The sequence below is a fragment of the Myotis lucifugus genome, unplaced genomic scaffold (genome assembly GCF_000147115.1).
Source record: "Myotis lucifugus unplaced genomic scaffold, Myoluc2.0 scaffold_404, whole genome shotgun sequence".
Lineage (NCBI taxonomy): Eukaryota > Metazoa > Chordata > Mammalia > Chiroptera > Vespertilionidae > Myotis > Myotis lucifugus.
Window position 1 is genome coordinate 648897 of NW_005871452.1, and position 17097 is coordinate 665993.

The following is a 17097-nucleotide window of genomic DNA, read 5'->3' on the forward strand; positions in this document are numbered from 1 at the left end:
GAGCTGCTTCTTTGAAAAACATAAAACAAGATTGATGAACCATTAGCCAGACTCAACAAGAAACAAGAGAGGGGCTTTTTCACAACGGGTTTGCTGCCAGAACACAGGTGTCGTGAAAACCACCAGTAACTCAAACCCAAGATGGTAAAGGAAAAGACTCACATAAACATCGTCGTCATTGGACACGTAGATTCCAGCAAGTCTACCACTGCTGGCCATCTGATCTACAAATGTGGGGGCATCGACAAGAGAACCACCAAGAAATTTGAGAAGGAGGCTGCTGAGATGGAGAAGGGCCCCTTCAAGTATGCCTGGGTCTTGGATAAACTGAAAGCTGAACAGAAGCGAGGTGGAAATTCGAGACCAGCAAGTATGTGATCATCATTGATGCCCCAGGGCACAGAGACTTCATCAAAAACATGATTACAGGCACATCTCAGGCTGACTGTGCTGTCCTGATTGCTGCTGCTGGTGGTGGTGAATTTGAAGCAGGCATCTCCAAGAATGGGCAGACCCATGAGCATGCCCTCTGCCTACACACTGGGTGTGAAACAGCTGATTGTTGGTGTTAACAAAATGGATTCCACTGAGCACCCTACAGCCAGAAAAGATAGGAGGAAATTGTTAAAGAAGTCAGCACCTGCATTAAGAAAATTGGCTACAACCCTGACACAGTAGCATTTGTGCCAATTTCTGGTTGAAATGGTGACAACATGCTGGAGCCAAGTGCTAATATGCCTTGGTTCAAGGGATGGAAGGTCACCCGTAAAGATGGCAGTGCCAGTGGAACCACACTGCTTGAAGCTCTGGATTGCATCCTGCCACCAACTCGTCCAACTGACAAGCTCCTGCGTCTGCCCCTCCAGGATGTCTACAAAATTGGTGGTATTGGTCCTGTTTCTGTCCCTGTGGGGACTGGTCTTCTCAAACCTGGCAGGTGGTCGGTCACCTTTGCTCCAGTCAACATTACAACGGAAGGGAAGCCTGTGGAAATGCACCATGAAGCTTTGAGTGAAGCTCTTCCTGGGGACAATGTGGGCTTCAACGTCAAGAACGTGTCTGTCAAAGATGCTCGCCGAGGCCATGTGGCTGGTGACAGCAAAAAGGACCCACCAGGGGAAGGAGCTGGCTTCACAGCTCAGGTGACTATCCTGAACCACCCAGGCCCGGTCGGTGCTGGCTATGCACCGGTGCTGGATGGTCACACAGCTCACACTGCTTGCAGATTTGCTGAGCTGAAGGAGAAGATTGGTCGTCGTTCTGGGAAAAAGCTGGAAGATGGCCCCAAGTGTTTGGAATCTGGTGATGCTGCCATCGTTGATATGATTCCTGGCAAGGCCATGTGCGTTGAGAGCTTCTCTGACTACCCTCCTCTGGGCCGTTTTGCTGTTCGTGACATGAGACAGACAGTTGCTGTGGGTGTCATCAAAGCAGTGGACAAGAAGGCAGCTGGCGCTAGCAAAGTCCCCAAGCCTGCCCAGAAAGCTGAGAGGCTAAATGAGTATTTCCAGCACCTGCCACCCCAGCCTTAATCAGTGGTGGAAGAACCGTCTCAGAACTGTTTGTCTCAATTGGCCATTTAAGTTTAATAGTAAAAGACTGGTTAATGATTATAATGCATCGTAAAACCTTCAGAAGGAAAGGAGAATGTTTTGTGGACCATTTGGTTCTTTTGTGTGTATGGCAGTTTTTAAGTTATTAGTTTTTAAAATCAGTACTTTTTAATGGAAACAACATGACCAAAAATCTGTCACAGAATTTTGAGACCCATTAAAATAACAGAGTTTAATGAGAAAAAAAAAAAAGAAACAAGAGAGGGCTCAAATAAATAGAGGGGGGGAAAACTAACAATTGATACCACAGAAAGACAAAGGATTGTAAGAAAATACTATAAACAACTATATGCCAACAAACTGGATAAACTGAGTGAAATGGAAAAATTTCTGGAAACATACAGTCTTCCAAAACTCAATCAGGAAGAATCAGAAAAACTGAATAGGCCGATAACAAATAAAGAAATTGAAGCAGTAATAAAAATAAAAATCTCACAGCAAATAAAAGCATGGCTCAGAAGGCTTCCAGGGGAGTTTTATCAAACATTCTAAGAAAAATTGACACCTATCCTCCTCAAACTATTTCAAAAAACTCAAGAGGAAGGAATATTTCCAAGCTCCTTTTATGAGGCCAGCATTATCCTAATTTAAAAACCTGATAAAGGTTGTACAAAGAGAAAATTACAGGCTAATATCCCTGATAATCTCAGATGCTAAAATCCTCAACCATATATTAGCAAATCAGACCCAGCAATACTTTATAAAGATCATACACCATGACCAAGTGGGGTTTATTCTGGAGATGCAAAGCTGTACAATATTTGCAAATCAATAAATGTGATACATCACATTAACAAAATGAAGTCCAAAAAATCACATGATCATATCAATAAATATAGAAAAGGCATTAGACAAAATAAAACATCCATTTTTTTTTAAGAAAACTTTCAGCAAAGTGAGAATAGAGGAATCCACCGCAACATAATAAAGGCCATATATGACAAATCTATTGCCAACATCATACTCAGTTGGACAAAAATTAAAACCATTTCCCCTAAGAACAGGAACAAGACAGGGATCTCCGCTTTTGCCATTCTTATTTAACGTAGTACTGGAAGTCCTAGCCACAGAAATCAGACAAGAAGAAGAAATAAAAGGTATCGAAATTGGAAAGAAGGAGCTAAAACTGTCATTATTTGCAGGTGACATGACATTGAACATAGAAAATCCTAAAGACTCCACTAAAAATCTACTAGACTTAATAAAGAAATTGGGCAAAGTAGCAGGATACAAAATTAACATCAAGAAATCAGTGGCATTTTTATACACCACTAATGAACTAGCAGAAATAGAAACTTAAAAAAGAATCCCATTTACCATTGCAACAACAAAAATAAGATACCTTGCAATAAACTTAACCAAAGAGGTAAAAGACCTATACTTGGAAATCTATAGAACACTGAAAAAAGAAATGAAGATACAAAAAAGTGGAAGTATATACAGTGTACATGTATTGGATGCATTAATATCATTAAAATGTCCATAATACCCAAAGTAATCTATAGATTCAATACAATCTCTATTAAAATACCAACAGCATATTTCACAGATCTAGAACAAATAATCCAAAAATTATATGGAACCAAGAAAGACCCCCAATAGTCGCAGCAATCCTGAGAAAGAAGAACAAGGTTGGAGAGATCACAACTATACTATAAAGCCATTGTAATCAAAACAGCCTGGTCCTGGCACAAGAAAAGGCATAAAGACCATTGGAACAGAATGGAGAGCCCAGAAATTGATGCAAGCCATTACAGTCAATTAATATTTGACAAAAGAGGCAAGAGCGTACAATGAAATAGTCTCTTCAAAAAATGGTGCTGGAATCATTGGACAGGGACATTAAAAAATGCAACTACTCCACCTACTTATCCCATCCACAAGGATAAACTCAAGATTGATAAAAGACTTAAATGCAAGTCACCCTATATAATAAAGAGCTAATATGCTAATTAGACTGGATGGCAGAATAACCTTCTGGAACAACCTTCCGGAATAACCAGTGGGCAGGGCCCCGGCTGCCTCGGTCCTCGCAGCCCCAGCTGCTGCCACTCTCTGCGGGGCTATCTGGCGGGGAGGGTTCTGAGATCGATCATCCTGCAGAGGGTGGCAGCAGCCAGGGCTGCAAGGGCTGAACCCCTTGCATGAATTTTGTGAATCGGGCGTCTAGTGGAACCATAAAGGTCGTAGAAGAAACCATAGGCAGCAAAAATCTCAGACATCTCGTATGGCAGAATTGTCACTAGTATGTCTCCTAGGGTAAGAGAAACAAAGTAAAAAATAAACACATGAGACTACATCAAACTGAAAAGCTTCTGTACAGCAAAACACACACACACACACACACACACACACACACACACACCATCAAATTGAAAAGGGAACCCACTGTATGAGAGAACATATCTCGAAAATATATAAAGAACTCATACAACTTAACAAAAGGAAGACAAACAATCCAATTAAAAATGGGCAAAGGACCTGAATAGACACTTCTCCAAAGGGGACATACAGAGGCCAAGAGACAGATGAAACAATGCTCAAAAGTCACTGATCATCAGAGAGATGCAAATTAAAACAACGATGAGATATCACCTCACACCTGTTAAAATGACTACCATCAATAAATCAAGTGCTGGAGAGGATGTGGAGAAAAGGGAACCCTCGTACACTGCTGGTGGGAATGCAGACAGGTGCAGCCTCTGTGGAAAACAGTATGGAGCTTCCTCAAAAAACTAAATATGGAATTGCTGCACTGAGCCACCCCTGATCCCACTTCTGGGATCATATCCTATGAATCCTGAAACACCAATCAGAAATATATACACCCCTATGTTCATAGCAACACAATTTACAATCACTAAGATCTGCAAATAGTCCAAGTGCCCATCAATAGATGAGTGGATTAAAAAACAAAGGGGTTTATTTACACAATGGAATACTATCCTATGTAATAAAAGCCTAATAAGCAAATTGACCGAACTGGCGGAATGACCGGTCGCCATGACTCACACTGACCACCAGGGGGCAGACGCTTAATGGAGGAGCTGCCCCCAGCCTGCAGGCCCCAGGCCAGCCAAGTCAGGTGTGAGTGGGGCCCCCCAGTCAACCCACTGGTCGCCCTGCAGATCGGCCCTGATTGCCGGCCAGGCCTAAGGACCCTACCCGAACACAAGTTTCGTGCACTAGGCCTGTAGTGCAGCTATAAAAACAGGTAGGATCTCTTATCTTTGAAACAGTGTGGAGGGACCTGGAGAGTATGCTAAGCAAAATAAGCCAATCAGAGAAAGACAAGTATCACACAATCTCACTTATATGTGGAATCTAATGAACAAAATAAACTGACGAGCAAAATAGATCCAGACTTACAGATCTTGGGGATGGAAGAAACGGAAAGAGATTAACCAAAAATGTAATATGCATATATGCATAGCCCTAGGACTCAGACAATAGTATAATGATTCCTGGGTAGGGCCAGGGGCTGGGTGGGAAGGGGGTATCAGGTGCAAATGGGGGCCATCTGTTATACTGTTTATAATTTTTTAAAATTATAAAAAAAATCATGAGCAGCTCAGCAATAATGATTGCCAGAGGCATCTGAGTCAGATATTCAGGGTGTAACTTTGGAGTTTTTTCAATCGTTAAGATTTCCAGAATAGAGGATGTTTTCATATTCAACTCAAGTCACGGCCATCACCCTAAATGCTCTGTGCAATCCATTTCCTCCTTTTTGGCCTGTCAGAGAAGCAAGACAGTGCTCTCTGGAGTCCAGACCACAGATGCTAGGGGCACCCTGAGGAGACAGCAGCAGACGTGATTGGATGGTGGTATTCAGGGTCTGTTGAAGGACTGGAGACGGGAATTTGTAAGGCCAACCAGTAAACTTAATAAGTGATTGTAGTTCCTCATATTTTCTTTAATTTTCAAAACTGAAGATCCTGAGAATCCAGCATATTTATCTTCAGGCTTGCGCTTTTAATAGAAGTTTTCCAGTCAAAAACAGGTAACAGAAGTCGACTAATGGTTATTTCATTACCTCAGAAGAGAGAAACCTAATACACGATGCAAACTTATGGTACTATGCATCATTTTGCAATAATTCTCTCATTTATCCGTATAATGTATATATAGGAAACACAGTATGTGTGTTACTGTCTGTAACGAAACTGGATAGAGTTAGAAAAGATTAAAACGTGTAGGTTAGATGGGGGCAGACGGGATTTGTTAGCAGGACATTGGCAGGAGGTCATTCCTGTTGGGGGGACAGCATGACAGGTTATAGGTGTGGACAGGCATGTTTTCAATCCATCGGTTTTCCCTTGCTGTTCCTCTCTGCTATTCTGTTCCTGCTTCTCAATTGTAGAGGTAACTCTCTCCCACGTGGGCATGCAGATCTCAGCATCCCATCCAGGGAGCTCTCAGGGCCAGCACAGGCCACAGCTCCTGGTTGTCCAGTTCCTGCGCCTCGTCAAGCCCATCACCCCTGCATCCCAGCTGACAGGCAGGCCCTGCATGCAGCCTGTGGTGTCCAGGTTCTTCCTTTCCTCCACGCTTTTGCTCATGCTGCATCTCTCTGAAGTGTCTGTCTCCCTGTTTCCCTGGAACTCTACAGAACCCGGAACCTGGACGTCCTGGTGACACCCCGCCTCCGGAGAGAATGGAAGACAGCAGGCCCTGATGGCCCAGCCAGGCTTCCTGGGAGCGGGAGCGAGCAGACAGCACTGGGGACGGCCTTGGTGCCTTGGCGCGCAGGCCCGCCCAGCTCTCTGCCTGTCAGCCCAACCTGCAGGGGCAGCAGGACTCAGGAGCTGAGCAGTTTCCAGGGCTGCAGCACTGAGGAGAGAACCCAGGCCCAGCTGGCCTGTCTCTCATTATTGATGTTTCTATCTCTCGCTCCCTCTCCCTTCCTCTCTAAAATTAATTAAAAGAAATGTGTGTGTGTGTGTGTGTGTGTGTGTGTGTGTGTGTGTGTGAGAGAGAGAGAGAGAGAGAGAGAGAGAGAGAGAGAGAGAGAGAGAACGAACCCAGCCTGAGTGGTTAGCACTGGCCAGGGCTCAGAACACAGCCACACAGAAGCGCAGGGCCTGGGGGGTGGCAGAGGAGTGCCTCCTTGAGCCCCCATACAGGCGGCAGCTCCCCGGACTGTCCCTCCTGGGGAGGAGGGAGCATCTGTTCATGAGGGAGAGGAGGAGAAAAGCAGTTGCAGGAATGTACGATAGCATTTTCTAAATGTGGACTTAGGTTTTATAACATGTCATGTGACAACACAATTACATGATTTCACATGTAATTCACACACAGCCCCTAGTACACTTCTTCTAAATTAAGTGTTACTTTGGTCTGTTTTAATTTCTAGCAGTTAGAAATTGAATTTTCTAATATCTTTTCCACATTAAAAAGCCCATCAAAATTTGTGCTTATTAATGTTTTTCTTGTGTACCCTGAAACTCATCTGGAAATAGAGTATTTCCATAACTCTGGAATCCTCAGATTTGGCAATTCTCATTATTGTTTTCCCATCATCAGAACTGTTTTCTTCCTATGAAGTTTTTTAGGAATGAAAGGAAATAATTGAATTGTTTTATTCCCTTAAAGTCTTGGTTTATCAAGATACATGAACATGCCCTGGCCAGTTTGGCTCAGTGGATAGAGCATCGGACTGAAGACTGAAGGGTTCCAGGTTTGATACCGGTCAAGGGCACACGCCTGAGTTGCGGGCTCGATCCCCAGTGTGGGACGTGCAGGAAGCAGCCAATCAATGATTCTCTCTCATCATTGATGTTTCTCTCTCTCTCCCTCTCTCTTCCTCTTTGAAATCAATAAAAATAGATTTTTTAAAAAAGATACATGAACATGATAAGTATATTTCAGATCAAATAAAAAGTGTTGAGCACTATACCTCAAGAGCTACATTAGACTGTTAGGAAGATAAAACAAAAAAACTTGCCAGTTAGTCTTAAAGTAAACCATAATCTAATCAAAGACATTAGCTAGAGTTCCTGAAAAAGCTAAATATAATACTGCCTCTTTTTATAGAGTTCACTAGTGACATTGAAAGGAAATTAATTAGTCCTGCAGGGCAGGACTGGGCAAGAGGGGCCGGACGTGCCCTGGAGCCAACCTCCTACGGTCCCTCCCCAGCTGGCAGGCCGGCTGCACCTGGGGCGGCGCCAGGGCTCAAAGGGCGTGTATAGAGTGAGCCGGGCCTCCGGCAGGTGGGGTCCCTCAGCCTGGCCTGCGGGGATTGGGCTGAAAGCGGCTCCCCAACATCCCCCGAGGGGTCCCGGAGTGGGAGAGGACACTCTGCAAAGTTGCTGTCGCTTGGCAGCTCCTGCATTGAGCGTCTGCCCCCCCGGTGGTCAGTGCGCGTCATACCTACCGTGCGGTTGGTCAGTGGGTCGGAGGGTCGCTTAGCCTTTTACATATATATAGATCATATGACAACTTCAGCTCTCCAGCTTGTCCAGAAACAACCACAAGCAGAGTCAGTTCTAGGTGTATCAGATGCATGGACCGCGGGCCCTTCCCTAACACCCACCCGTAGGAGAGCCGGGCTGCCCTGCAGCCACACACCTGGCATCCTCCACTGTGTGCTCGGGCCAGAGAGACTGCATGGACTGCCTGTGCCCACTTGCTCATGTGATACAGAGTCTATATGCCAACATATGACAGATTATAGTAGCGAAATGTGTGCAGGCAGTGGGCTGAGGTGCGTGCACTGCGCATGCAGGAGCAATGAGGAGACCGTCCCAGCCCTGGTGCAGCGTCACCACCACCGGCACAGGCCTCCGTCCCGACAGCACCCACACGTGGCTGTGTGGGAAGTTAGTGTCGCTCAGGGTGTTACAGGTCTGGAGCTCAGTCACTGTTTGTAGATGATGAGGACCTGAAGTCATTGAGGTTTTATTTCCATGTAGAGGACTTGTTAAGACAATGGGCAGTTTAAAATACATTTTAAGAAGTTACACTAATCAATATTAAAACAAGGTGTCTCCATTTAAATGGTAAAGTGACCTAAAAAACCTTGCCAGCTATTCATCCGGCAATACCACAAATAAAATTCCCCCAGGTGACAGAGAGGTACATGGACATGTTACAAGCGCATGCTTGGTACCTGACAAGCGTTCTTCATCGATAGCACGAAGCTTGTTCTCACTGACTCTGAGTTCTTCCAATGTAGGTGGCAGCTCCGGAGGAAGCTCTGCCAGGCTGTTTCCATTCATATTCAGGTGCACCAACTTCTTCAAATGCTGAAAAAGCAAATCTCAGATTACTGTTTCATCTGGCACAGGTGTCCAGTACATCTCACTTTAATGTTCAGCTAGCTGCAGTTATGCCTCTAAGCCTGACTTACTGGGGTTTAGATGGGGGTCCCCATCTTCTCCCTGCCATGCAGATGTCGGTCCTATGAGTGTTTATTCCGGGCACTTTCAGCCACACTAGGCAGTCATGTTCCACTCGCCATAGGGATCTGTCACACGTTACTGTGGCCACGGAAACGAGAGAAATCTCCTACCGCACTGGGTTGGTTATGTTTTGCTAGATCTTGGGTTTTCACCTTCTCAGCAGCAGACACACGGTTATTAAAACTCTCCGTATGAGAGTTTTTTCTGTATGACGTACTAGTGCAGGGGCCTGAGTCCCTCATGAGTGCTGGTGTCAGGACAGCAATTTGAACCCTGTCAACGTATTTGTAAAACTCAGTTTTCTGTTCATTAATAGAAGCAGAATTATAATAGCACTAATGATGGAGCAGATTCTTCCACATGGAGTGGTCAGGCATCACAAGCCATTGCTCTATGGCACCCTCACGGTTTTGATGGGGTGAGGGGGGCGTCTCCACCCGAAGCTGCTGGTTGGCGGCACTGCCTGGCTGCCCGCGCTGAGCACTGCAGCTGGCGGGTTTGAGTGGGGCCACGTGGACGACTCACGTTAGTGGGTTCAGAGCCCAATGTGAGCAGTTTGGGATAGAAACCCCCAAACAGGAAGAGAAGGTGACTTCCTACAATGTCTTCCTTTTTATCCAATACCGGGAGTGCATGGGTGCCCAGGTTTCGATCAGGACAGCTAGCCTGCGGGGCACTCAGTCTGTGTGTGAGTGTGGACCTTCTCACCTGCCAGCCCTGAATGGGGGTGTGAGCCAGGAACTGTGTGCCTCAGAGGGAGTTGTGCAAGGAGGGGACAGGCCTGCCCGAGGGGGCAGTTTGACCCAGTGACTGTGGTATTGGTGCTGGGGCTTCTGCAAGCACACCTATTTGTGAGTATTGTGTACACACAGCCGTCTCCTTTCCTGCTTCTGCATTTGTTTCTCTGAAATTCCTTGATCCTCTCTTCTTTTCTGCTTTTTAGAGAAAAAAATGTCAAATCTGAGTCTTTCAGAAATTTATTCTGTGCTGTTTCCCATCTTCTTCCCTCTTCTTTTCCCAACCTGAACACCGAGTCCATTTGTGTTTTCAGACGCCCTCTTGCTAACGTGTCCCTTCATCAGTGCTGCCCGCCCCAGAGCAGGGGCTCACATGCGCTGCCGCCCACCGTTCGGGAAGCTTCCAGATCCTGCCCTTCCTCCCTGGAGCACCTCACGCACATGTTCTCAGCGACGTGGGGGAAAACTACTCTATAAATTTAATACATTTATTTTGTTATTGGTGCGGTGTCTGGTGCTCTAAGGGTATGACAGCCAGACACATGTGACATAACAGGCTCTATTCAAGGTAAAACTTCAATACAGTTTAGGGACATCAGGGAAGAAAGTTTCTCCACTTAGGAGAATGCTACCAGGTAAACGTTCAGCTTTTCTTCTCTTCCCCATCTCCACCACTGCCAGTGCCAGTCATGGGAAAGCAATCTAAATAGATTGTGACAAATCAGAACGTGGGTTTACCTTGAATGCTTCTGGACCTATGCCTGAAGAGGTGATACTATTTTTGCTCAAATCAAGCCTTTCCAAATTCGGTAGTCCATTAAATGCTTCATCGGGAATGGAGGTGATGGAATTGCCTAGGACAGGACAGTTGTGTTTTAGACCGATGTGCCAATACATACACACACGTGCACTTGCACAGAGAGCAAACGAGAGTCTTCTCTGTATGAAAAAGCAATACTCACAGCATGGGCCTCCGGGAGGTATATCACATCAGCGGATGCACATTTAGAAAAGTAAACGACTGGGGCTCCCCTGTTTCACAGAGTCAGAACGTGCACTCTAAGGACTTGCCATGCTCTATACCTCAGGTTTTAGATAAAGCTGCTTAAAACATCCAGAGTGTAGTTGCTAGACCATGCTGTGAGCATTGGGCATCGTATGACAGATGGTTTCTAGAAGGTTATGGTTTTTATAGCTCTTCATCTTTTCCCATTGGCATTTCTTAGGCCCTGGCTCACAACTATAACCCTGCAATTAATCAACGACATTGTGGGCGTGTCGATTGCCTTTCTGGAGCACCAGGCTCAGTCCCTAAATCAGCGGCATGGGGAGATAATCTCATCACCTCCAGATCCGAGGTTCTGCTCCCATGACTGTGACCTACAGAAGTTCCTACGGGCCTTAACTTTATGGGGTTTTGTTTTGACACTTGGTTAAATACAGTAGTCAGTGGTTTTAAACTAAGAAAATGAGCTTCCCAGATAGAGTAAGCACAATATAAACCAAATGTGACCTTCCTGCAAAACCAAGACAGTGTGTGCACCGGCCATTCACCATCATAAGACTAGACTTTCGCAAACCAAGCTTTCTTGTGGGACATCTGGCACGCGGGCACAGGAGGGGCTTTGCTGGGGTCACAAGAGCGTGGTGTCAGGAGGCCATGATGCAGGGGGTTCTGTCACAGACTGGCCATCCTGAGCAAAGGTGTCAGACTTTTCCTGTTGAGTATAAATGATGTTATATCATCATTTATTATTTTGATGGTAGTTTGTTGCTGTGATTTCCCCCAGGATGTCTGAAACCCCATTCAGACCCTGTGGCCCCTGCGGCCCCTGCATCTGCAGGGCCACCCCTCATGGGCCATATCACCGTTGTCCATTTGGCCCAGCCTCCTTGCCAGCCAGCCACACCAAACCTGGTCATGCTGTTCCTCCACTAAGGACCTTTTCAGGTGGCCCTATAAACACAGGAGTAGAAGGTCGGGACCATCCATGTCCACCAGAATAGCTAACATGATGGAGAATGGCTGACAGGACGCAGAATTCAAGTTAAACGCATCTCTGTTTCACTTAGTGGTCCTACTCCTGGCACGTACTCCAGGGAGAAGGAAACGGGGTCTCCACAGACATCTGTATGTGGGTGTTCATAACCACAGAACTGCCCCCAACTGGAAACACTCCAGATGCCTCAGCTGATACCACTGGTTCATCCAGACAGCTCTCAGCAGTAGGGAGGGCAAGATGCTGACCAAATGCAACAGCCTGGATGACCCCAAAAGCAGTGTGATGGGGGAAGCCAGCTAAGGAGGCCGTGTGCCTAGTGACCCCGTTCTCATGATGTCTGGAAACGTCTAAACTACAGACACAGACACATCCTGGTGGCCAGGGCTTGTGAACAGAGGGACATGAAGAATTGGGCAGAGGTTACCTGACTATATGCATGTCTCAAAACTCAGTACCATGCTAAAAATAAGTTTAACTCCATGAAAGTTACCCTCAGTAAAGCTGACTTTAAGAAAGAAGTCCAGCCCGGCCGGCATGGCTCAGTGGTTGAGTGTTGACCCATGAACCAGGAAGTCACAGTTTGATTCCAGGTCAGGGCACATGCCCGGGTTGCAGACTTGATCCCTAGTAGGGGCCATGCAGGAGGCAGCAGATCAGTGATTCTCTCTCATCATTGATGTTTCTATCTCCCTCTCCCTTCCCCTCTCTGAAGTCAATAAAAACATTTTTTTTAAAGAAGTCCATGAGAAATCACGGTTGGATTTGGAGGACTCTGCTTTACATCCAATTATGCTATACTGTAGTAAAACACCTACCTCTTCTGCAACGTTTGTGTTTAAAGATTACGAAAATAGTCTGTTTAGAATCCATTTATATTACGAGATTAAAATATAACATTCATAGGGGAATGAGTTATTTACTTTTAAAGCTAAAAATGAAATGGACATCGACATCTCTTACCAGCAAGCTCCAGGCTTGTTACCTCGGGTGCTGCCAGCGGTGGTATCTGGGCGAGGTCTGCATCGTTGCAGCTGATGGTCCTGTAGGACAGAGAGCACCCACTGGGCAGAGCTGGCCTGCGTCTGGGAGGAGCACCGGCTGGGAGTTGGGACAGCACCGGTAACACACCTCTGGTTTCCTCCTCCTCCTCCTCCTCCTCCTCCTCCTCCTCCTCCTCCTCCTCCTCCTCCTCCACCTCCACCTCCTCCACCTCCTCCTCCTCTACCTCCCTGGCTGTGTTTCCGTGGGGACGCGCCTGCCTGCCCTCCTCTCCAGGCCTCTGCTCAGCCCTGCTGCGCTGACCCTGGCCAGGAAGTCTTCCTCTGTCCCCAGGTTCCGGGCTCATTTTCTTTTGCTCCCTGTCTTCAGTTTCTTTCATTCCTTCAGCCTCCTCAGCCGGAAGCTCCTCTTTTCTCAATGCTTGGTCCAGTTTCACCCAAGGAGGTGGCCGCTGCCGATGATGTGAATTAGGAGGTTCTCTTTGTTCTGAAGAATCACCAGAAAAGTCAGTTCTGTCATTAACGCTCTAGCACTGATAGTGAGTAGGAGGCTCCGACCATGCACGGAGGAGGCAGCAGGGCACATTGTGATATGAATAAAAGAAGAGTCATAGCAAAGGGACGCTAGTGAGTATCCCTCCAGGTGTTTGAGTGCAGTTTACACATGAAATGCAGCTTAAAATTTTTGCTTGAATAGTTTTAATAGTAACTATTTCTATTGCTGTAAGATCTATTATAGACAATTTTTGTTTTAATTGAGGTTTTACTATTTCTACTCGGTGTCATTCTACCTGGTAACTACAAGGGGTGCAAAATGAGAAGTAGCCCCGTTGTTTATTAGTGGGGTTGTTGATAAGGCAAGAATGTGTGCACTCTCAGGCTTATGGTAGTGAAATTGGCTTTTGTTTATAAATTTATTATTTTTTTTCCCAATTTCCTTTTAGCTCCATGAGTCTAAAAGCACCCTTTGCTAGAAAGGTCGTTTTTTCTCCTGGACTCTACTGAAATCATTTTGCTTCTTGAGACTTACAGAAAACATCTGGCTTAACTAACCGAGATACACATGAGAGCCCTGTGTACTACTACATGGCGATAAGAGCAGAAATAGCGTGCAGTGCACAGCTGGCCCACAGCGGGATTAGCTGTCACTGTTTGCTAAAGGCGGGCAGGCGTGGCTGGCACTGCAGCCTCGCCCTCTGGGAGTTCTAGGAAGGAGTGAGCTCAGTGTCCAGGCTTCCTTCCATCAAATACATAAAACTATGTATTCAGCCTCTCCTTGCCTTCATTTAATACTAAACAAATCATCCCTAGAAGAACTCAAAGAATAATTATTTGAAGGATTACTTAAGATTTCAATTCAGTATATAATATAAAGTGTTTGAGTTATTTTTTCACATCTTTAGCAGAAAATACAAAAGGAGAATAGAAAAAAATGAGCAGAAGGAAGCTAAAGCTGTCATATTAAAACATTTAAAATCCTTCCTGTATACCCAAGTTTATTTTTCCAAAATAACTACAGCATTTTAGGAATAATTCAGCTCCTTTGAAAAATGAGAATTTCTGAATCTTTATAAGTTTTATGTTTCACCCCCCAAGGAGTCAATTTTATTAAACACTTATTTTCTAACACTTTAAAAGTCATAATACCTTAGTGAAATAGTTGGTAGTATCCACCAAAGTACAGTTTCTAAATATTCTGAAGTTCTTCCTGGCAGGAGACCTGCCTGTGATCATCCTTGACCCAGATGAGGAAACAGCACCCCAGTGCCTCTCGTGCCTACTTCCCTGGGTTTGTATTTCAAAAGGCTGGGCCAGGCTGGCTTGGGGGAGAGCTGGCCTCTCTCCTGAGGGGCCTCTCCTCCCTCAGGGATGAGCCTCCAGGGACCCTGGGATAGTGAGCAGCCGACAAAGCCGCCTGGTGACCGTGGGCCCAGCAGCCCCGAGCGGGACACGCTCCGGACGCAGACCAGCCTCCCTGCTCTCCGAGTTCTTCCTCTGCGTCTGGGCTAATCGCTGTGCCACAGGGAGCGAGCGGTAGGAGCCGGCAGCTCCGGCACACAGGGCAGGGACCGCGGGCTGCCCAAACCCTTCACGGCCTCTCAGCGCGGCTGCGGGGCCCCATCCGCCTCCTTCCCGCAGCTCGAATTGAGCGCTTATGCCTGTCCTCCCGTATTATTCCCAAGTAATTTTCTATGCCCTGTCATCATTGTGCCAATAGTTTAAGTATTCTGACGACCACTTTATCATAAATTAGAGCAAGTGCAAGTAAACAGGGGAGGGCAAGGCTGAGTCGCGTGTGATATTTTGGGCTGAACGTTTATACCGGAGTCCGAGCAGACCGGGCAGCACTCGCCCTCGGGGGTGGCCGCGCGCTGGCACCGCGGAGGCGGGCACCTGGTCCGGTCGCAGAGCACCCTTCCGTCGGCGCACAGGCAGGTGGTGCAGGGCTCCGGCGACCACGCGGCCCCGTTGTACATGGTCACCCCGTTCACCGAGCAGCGGCCCTTCCGCCCTAGGAGAGAGCACCGGACACTTACTCCCTGGTGCGGTCACCGCCTGGGCGGGAACTAGAACCACACAAGGTGGCGTCTGCGTGGCTCCCGCGGGGAGAGGTCTCCACGGAGCCTCTGGACGCCGCCCCTGCCCTCTGCTCCTTTCCTGGGAGCTGACTGGCCTGCGCTTCCATCCTCACCCGCAGGATGGCTGTCACACAGGCGCAGACACGTGAGGGACTGTTTGTCCTGGCCCTAGTGTCACCCCTAATAACTCTCGACCTAATATCTCACATTGTCCCCAGGTTGCACTCCCAAGCGAGTCTCACATGTGTCCCGACCTTCCCTCCCACTCAGTCCAGCTCAAGCCCTGCCAGCTCCCCCGAGACGCTTGCCCTGGGCCACTCCCACCACCCAATTCCTCGCGTGGAAGAAACACATCCGCATAATGTTTCTCCTGATTATAAAATCCTATATTCCATCAAAATTCCAATAGCTTTTTTTTGGCAAAAATGCAAAAGTTTACCCTCAAATTCACATAGAATTACAAAGGGCCCTGAATATCCAAAAAAATCCTGAAGAAAAATAACAAGAACAAAATTGATATTTTGTTCTTAGATATTTTGTTCTTAGATATTTCAAAAGTTACTACAAACCTGCAATGGTCAGCGGTGGCCTCAGGATAAACATATAGGCCAATGGAATACTGAGACTACCTTACTATGGTCAAAGGATTTTTTTGATTTTTTTTTCACTTGAGCTACAAAGATTTGCTTGCTTCTATTTATTTTTTAAAAATAATTCTTTATTGTTGGAAGTATTACATATGTCTCCCTTTCCCCTTCATTGACCCCTCCAGCCCATCCCCTGACCCCCGCCCCAGGCCCTCACCACCCCACTATCTGTGTCCATGGGCCATGCATATATGCATACAAGCTCTTTGGTTGATTACCTCCCACCCCCCACCCTCCCTGCCTTCCCTCCGAGATCCTGCACTCTGTTCCAATCTTCCATGTCTGTGGATCCACTCTGTTCACTTTATTTTGTTACATAGATTCCACATATGAGTGAGATCATGTGATACTTGTCTTTTCTCTGGCTTATTTCACTTAGCATGATACTCCCTAGGTCCCTCCATGCTGTCTCAAAGGGTAAGAGATCCTGCTTTGTTACAGCTGCATAGTATCCCATGGTGTAAATGTACCACAGCTTTTATCCACTTGTCTGCTGATGGGCACTTAGGCTGTTTCCAGATCTTAGCTATTGTGAATTGTGCTGCTATAAACACAGGGGTGCATACATTCTTTCTGATTGGTGCTTCAGGTTTCTTAGGATATATTCCTACAAGTGGGATCACGGGGTCAAATGGGAGTTCCATATTTGATTTTTTGAGGAAACTCCATACTGTTTTCCACAGTGGCTGCACCAGTCTGCATTCCCACCAGCAGTGCACAAGGGTTCCTTTTTCTCCGAATCCTTACCAGCACTTTTCATTTGTTAATTTGTTGATGGTAGCCATTCTGACAGGTGTGAGATGATACCTCATTGTCGTTTTGATTTGTATCTCTTGTATGATTAGTGACTTTGAGCATTTTTTCATATGTCTCTTGGCCGTCTGTATGTCCTCTTTGGAAAAGTGTCTATTTAGATCCTTTGCCCATTTAATTGGATTGTTTATCTTCCTATTGTTAAGTTGTATGAGTTCCTTATATTTTGGATGTATCATTGCCAAATATGTTCTCCCATGCAGTGGGCTCCTTTTTTATTTTGTTGATGGTTTCTTTTGCTGTGCAAAAGCTTTTTATTTTGAGGTAATCCCATTGTTTATTTTCTCCTTCGTTTCCTTTG

General features: G+C 46.2%; 2 protein-coding genes and 1 pseudogene across 3 annotated transcripts in view; 2 read left to right on the top strand and 1 right to left on the bottom strand.

Annotated features, from left to right (window-relative positions):
- The window catches only part of CENPP (centromere protein P), a 217401-nt gene that overhangs the window by 152468 nt on the left and 47836 nt on the right, over positions 1 to 17097 (top strand). The gene's annotated exons all lie outside the window — the stretch shown is intronic.
- ECM2 (extracellular matrix protein 2) overlaps positions 1 to 17097 on the bottom strand; it is a 76487-nt gene that overhangs the window by 25779 nt on the left and 33611 nt on the right. For both annotated transcript variants that reach the window (XM_023743626.1, XM_006102199.3), the window contains exons 3-6: positions 15081 to 15269; positions 12720 to 13244; positions 10495 to 10610; positions 8728 to 8863 (exon numbers count right to left, since the gene is read on the bottom strand). In XM_023743626.1, the coding sequence (XP_023599394.1) occupies positions 8728 to 8863; positions 10495 to 10610; positions 12720 to 13244; positions 15081 to 15269 (966 nt within the window). The remainder of the gene's footprint in view (positions 1 to 8727; positions 8864 to 10494; positions 10611 to 12719; positions 13245 to 15080; positions 15270 to 17097) is intronic.
- Positions 89 to 1613, top strand: LOC102437234 (annotated as a pseudogene).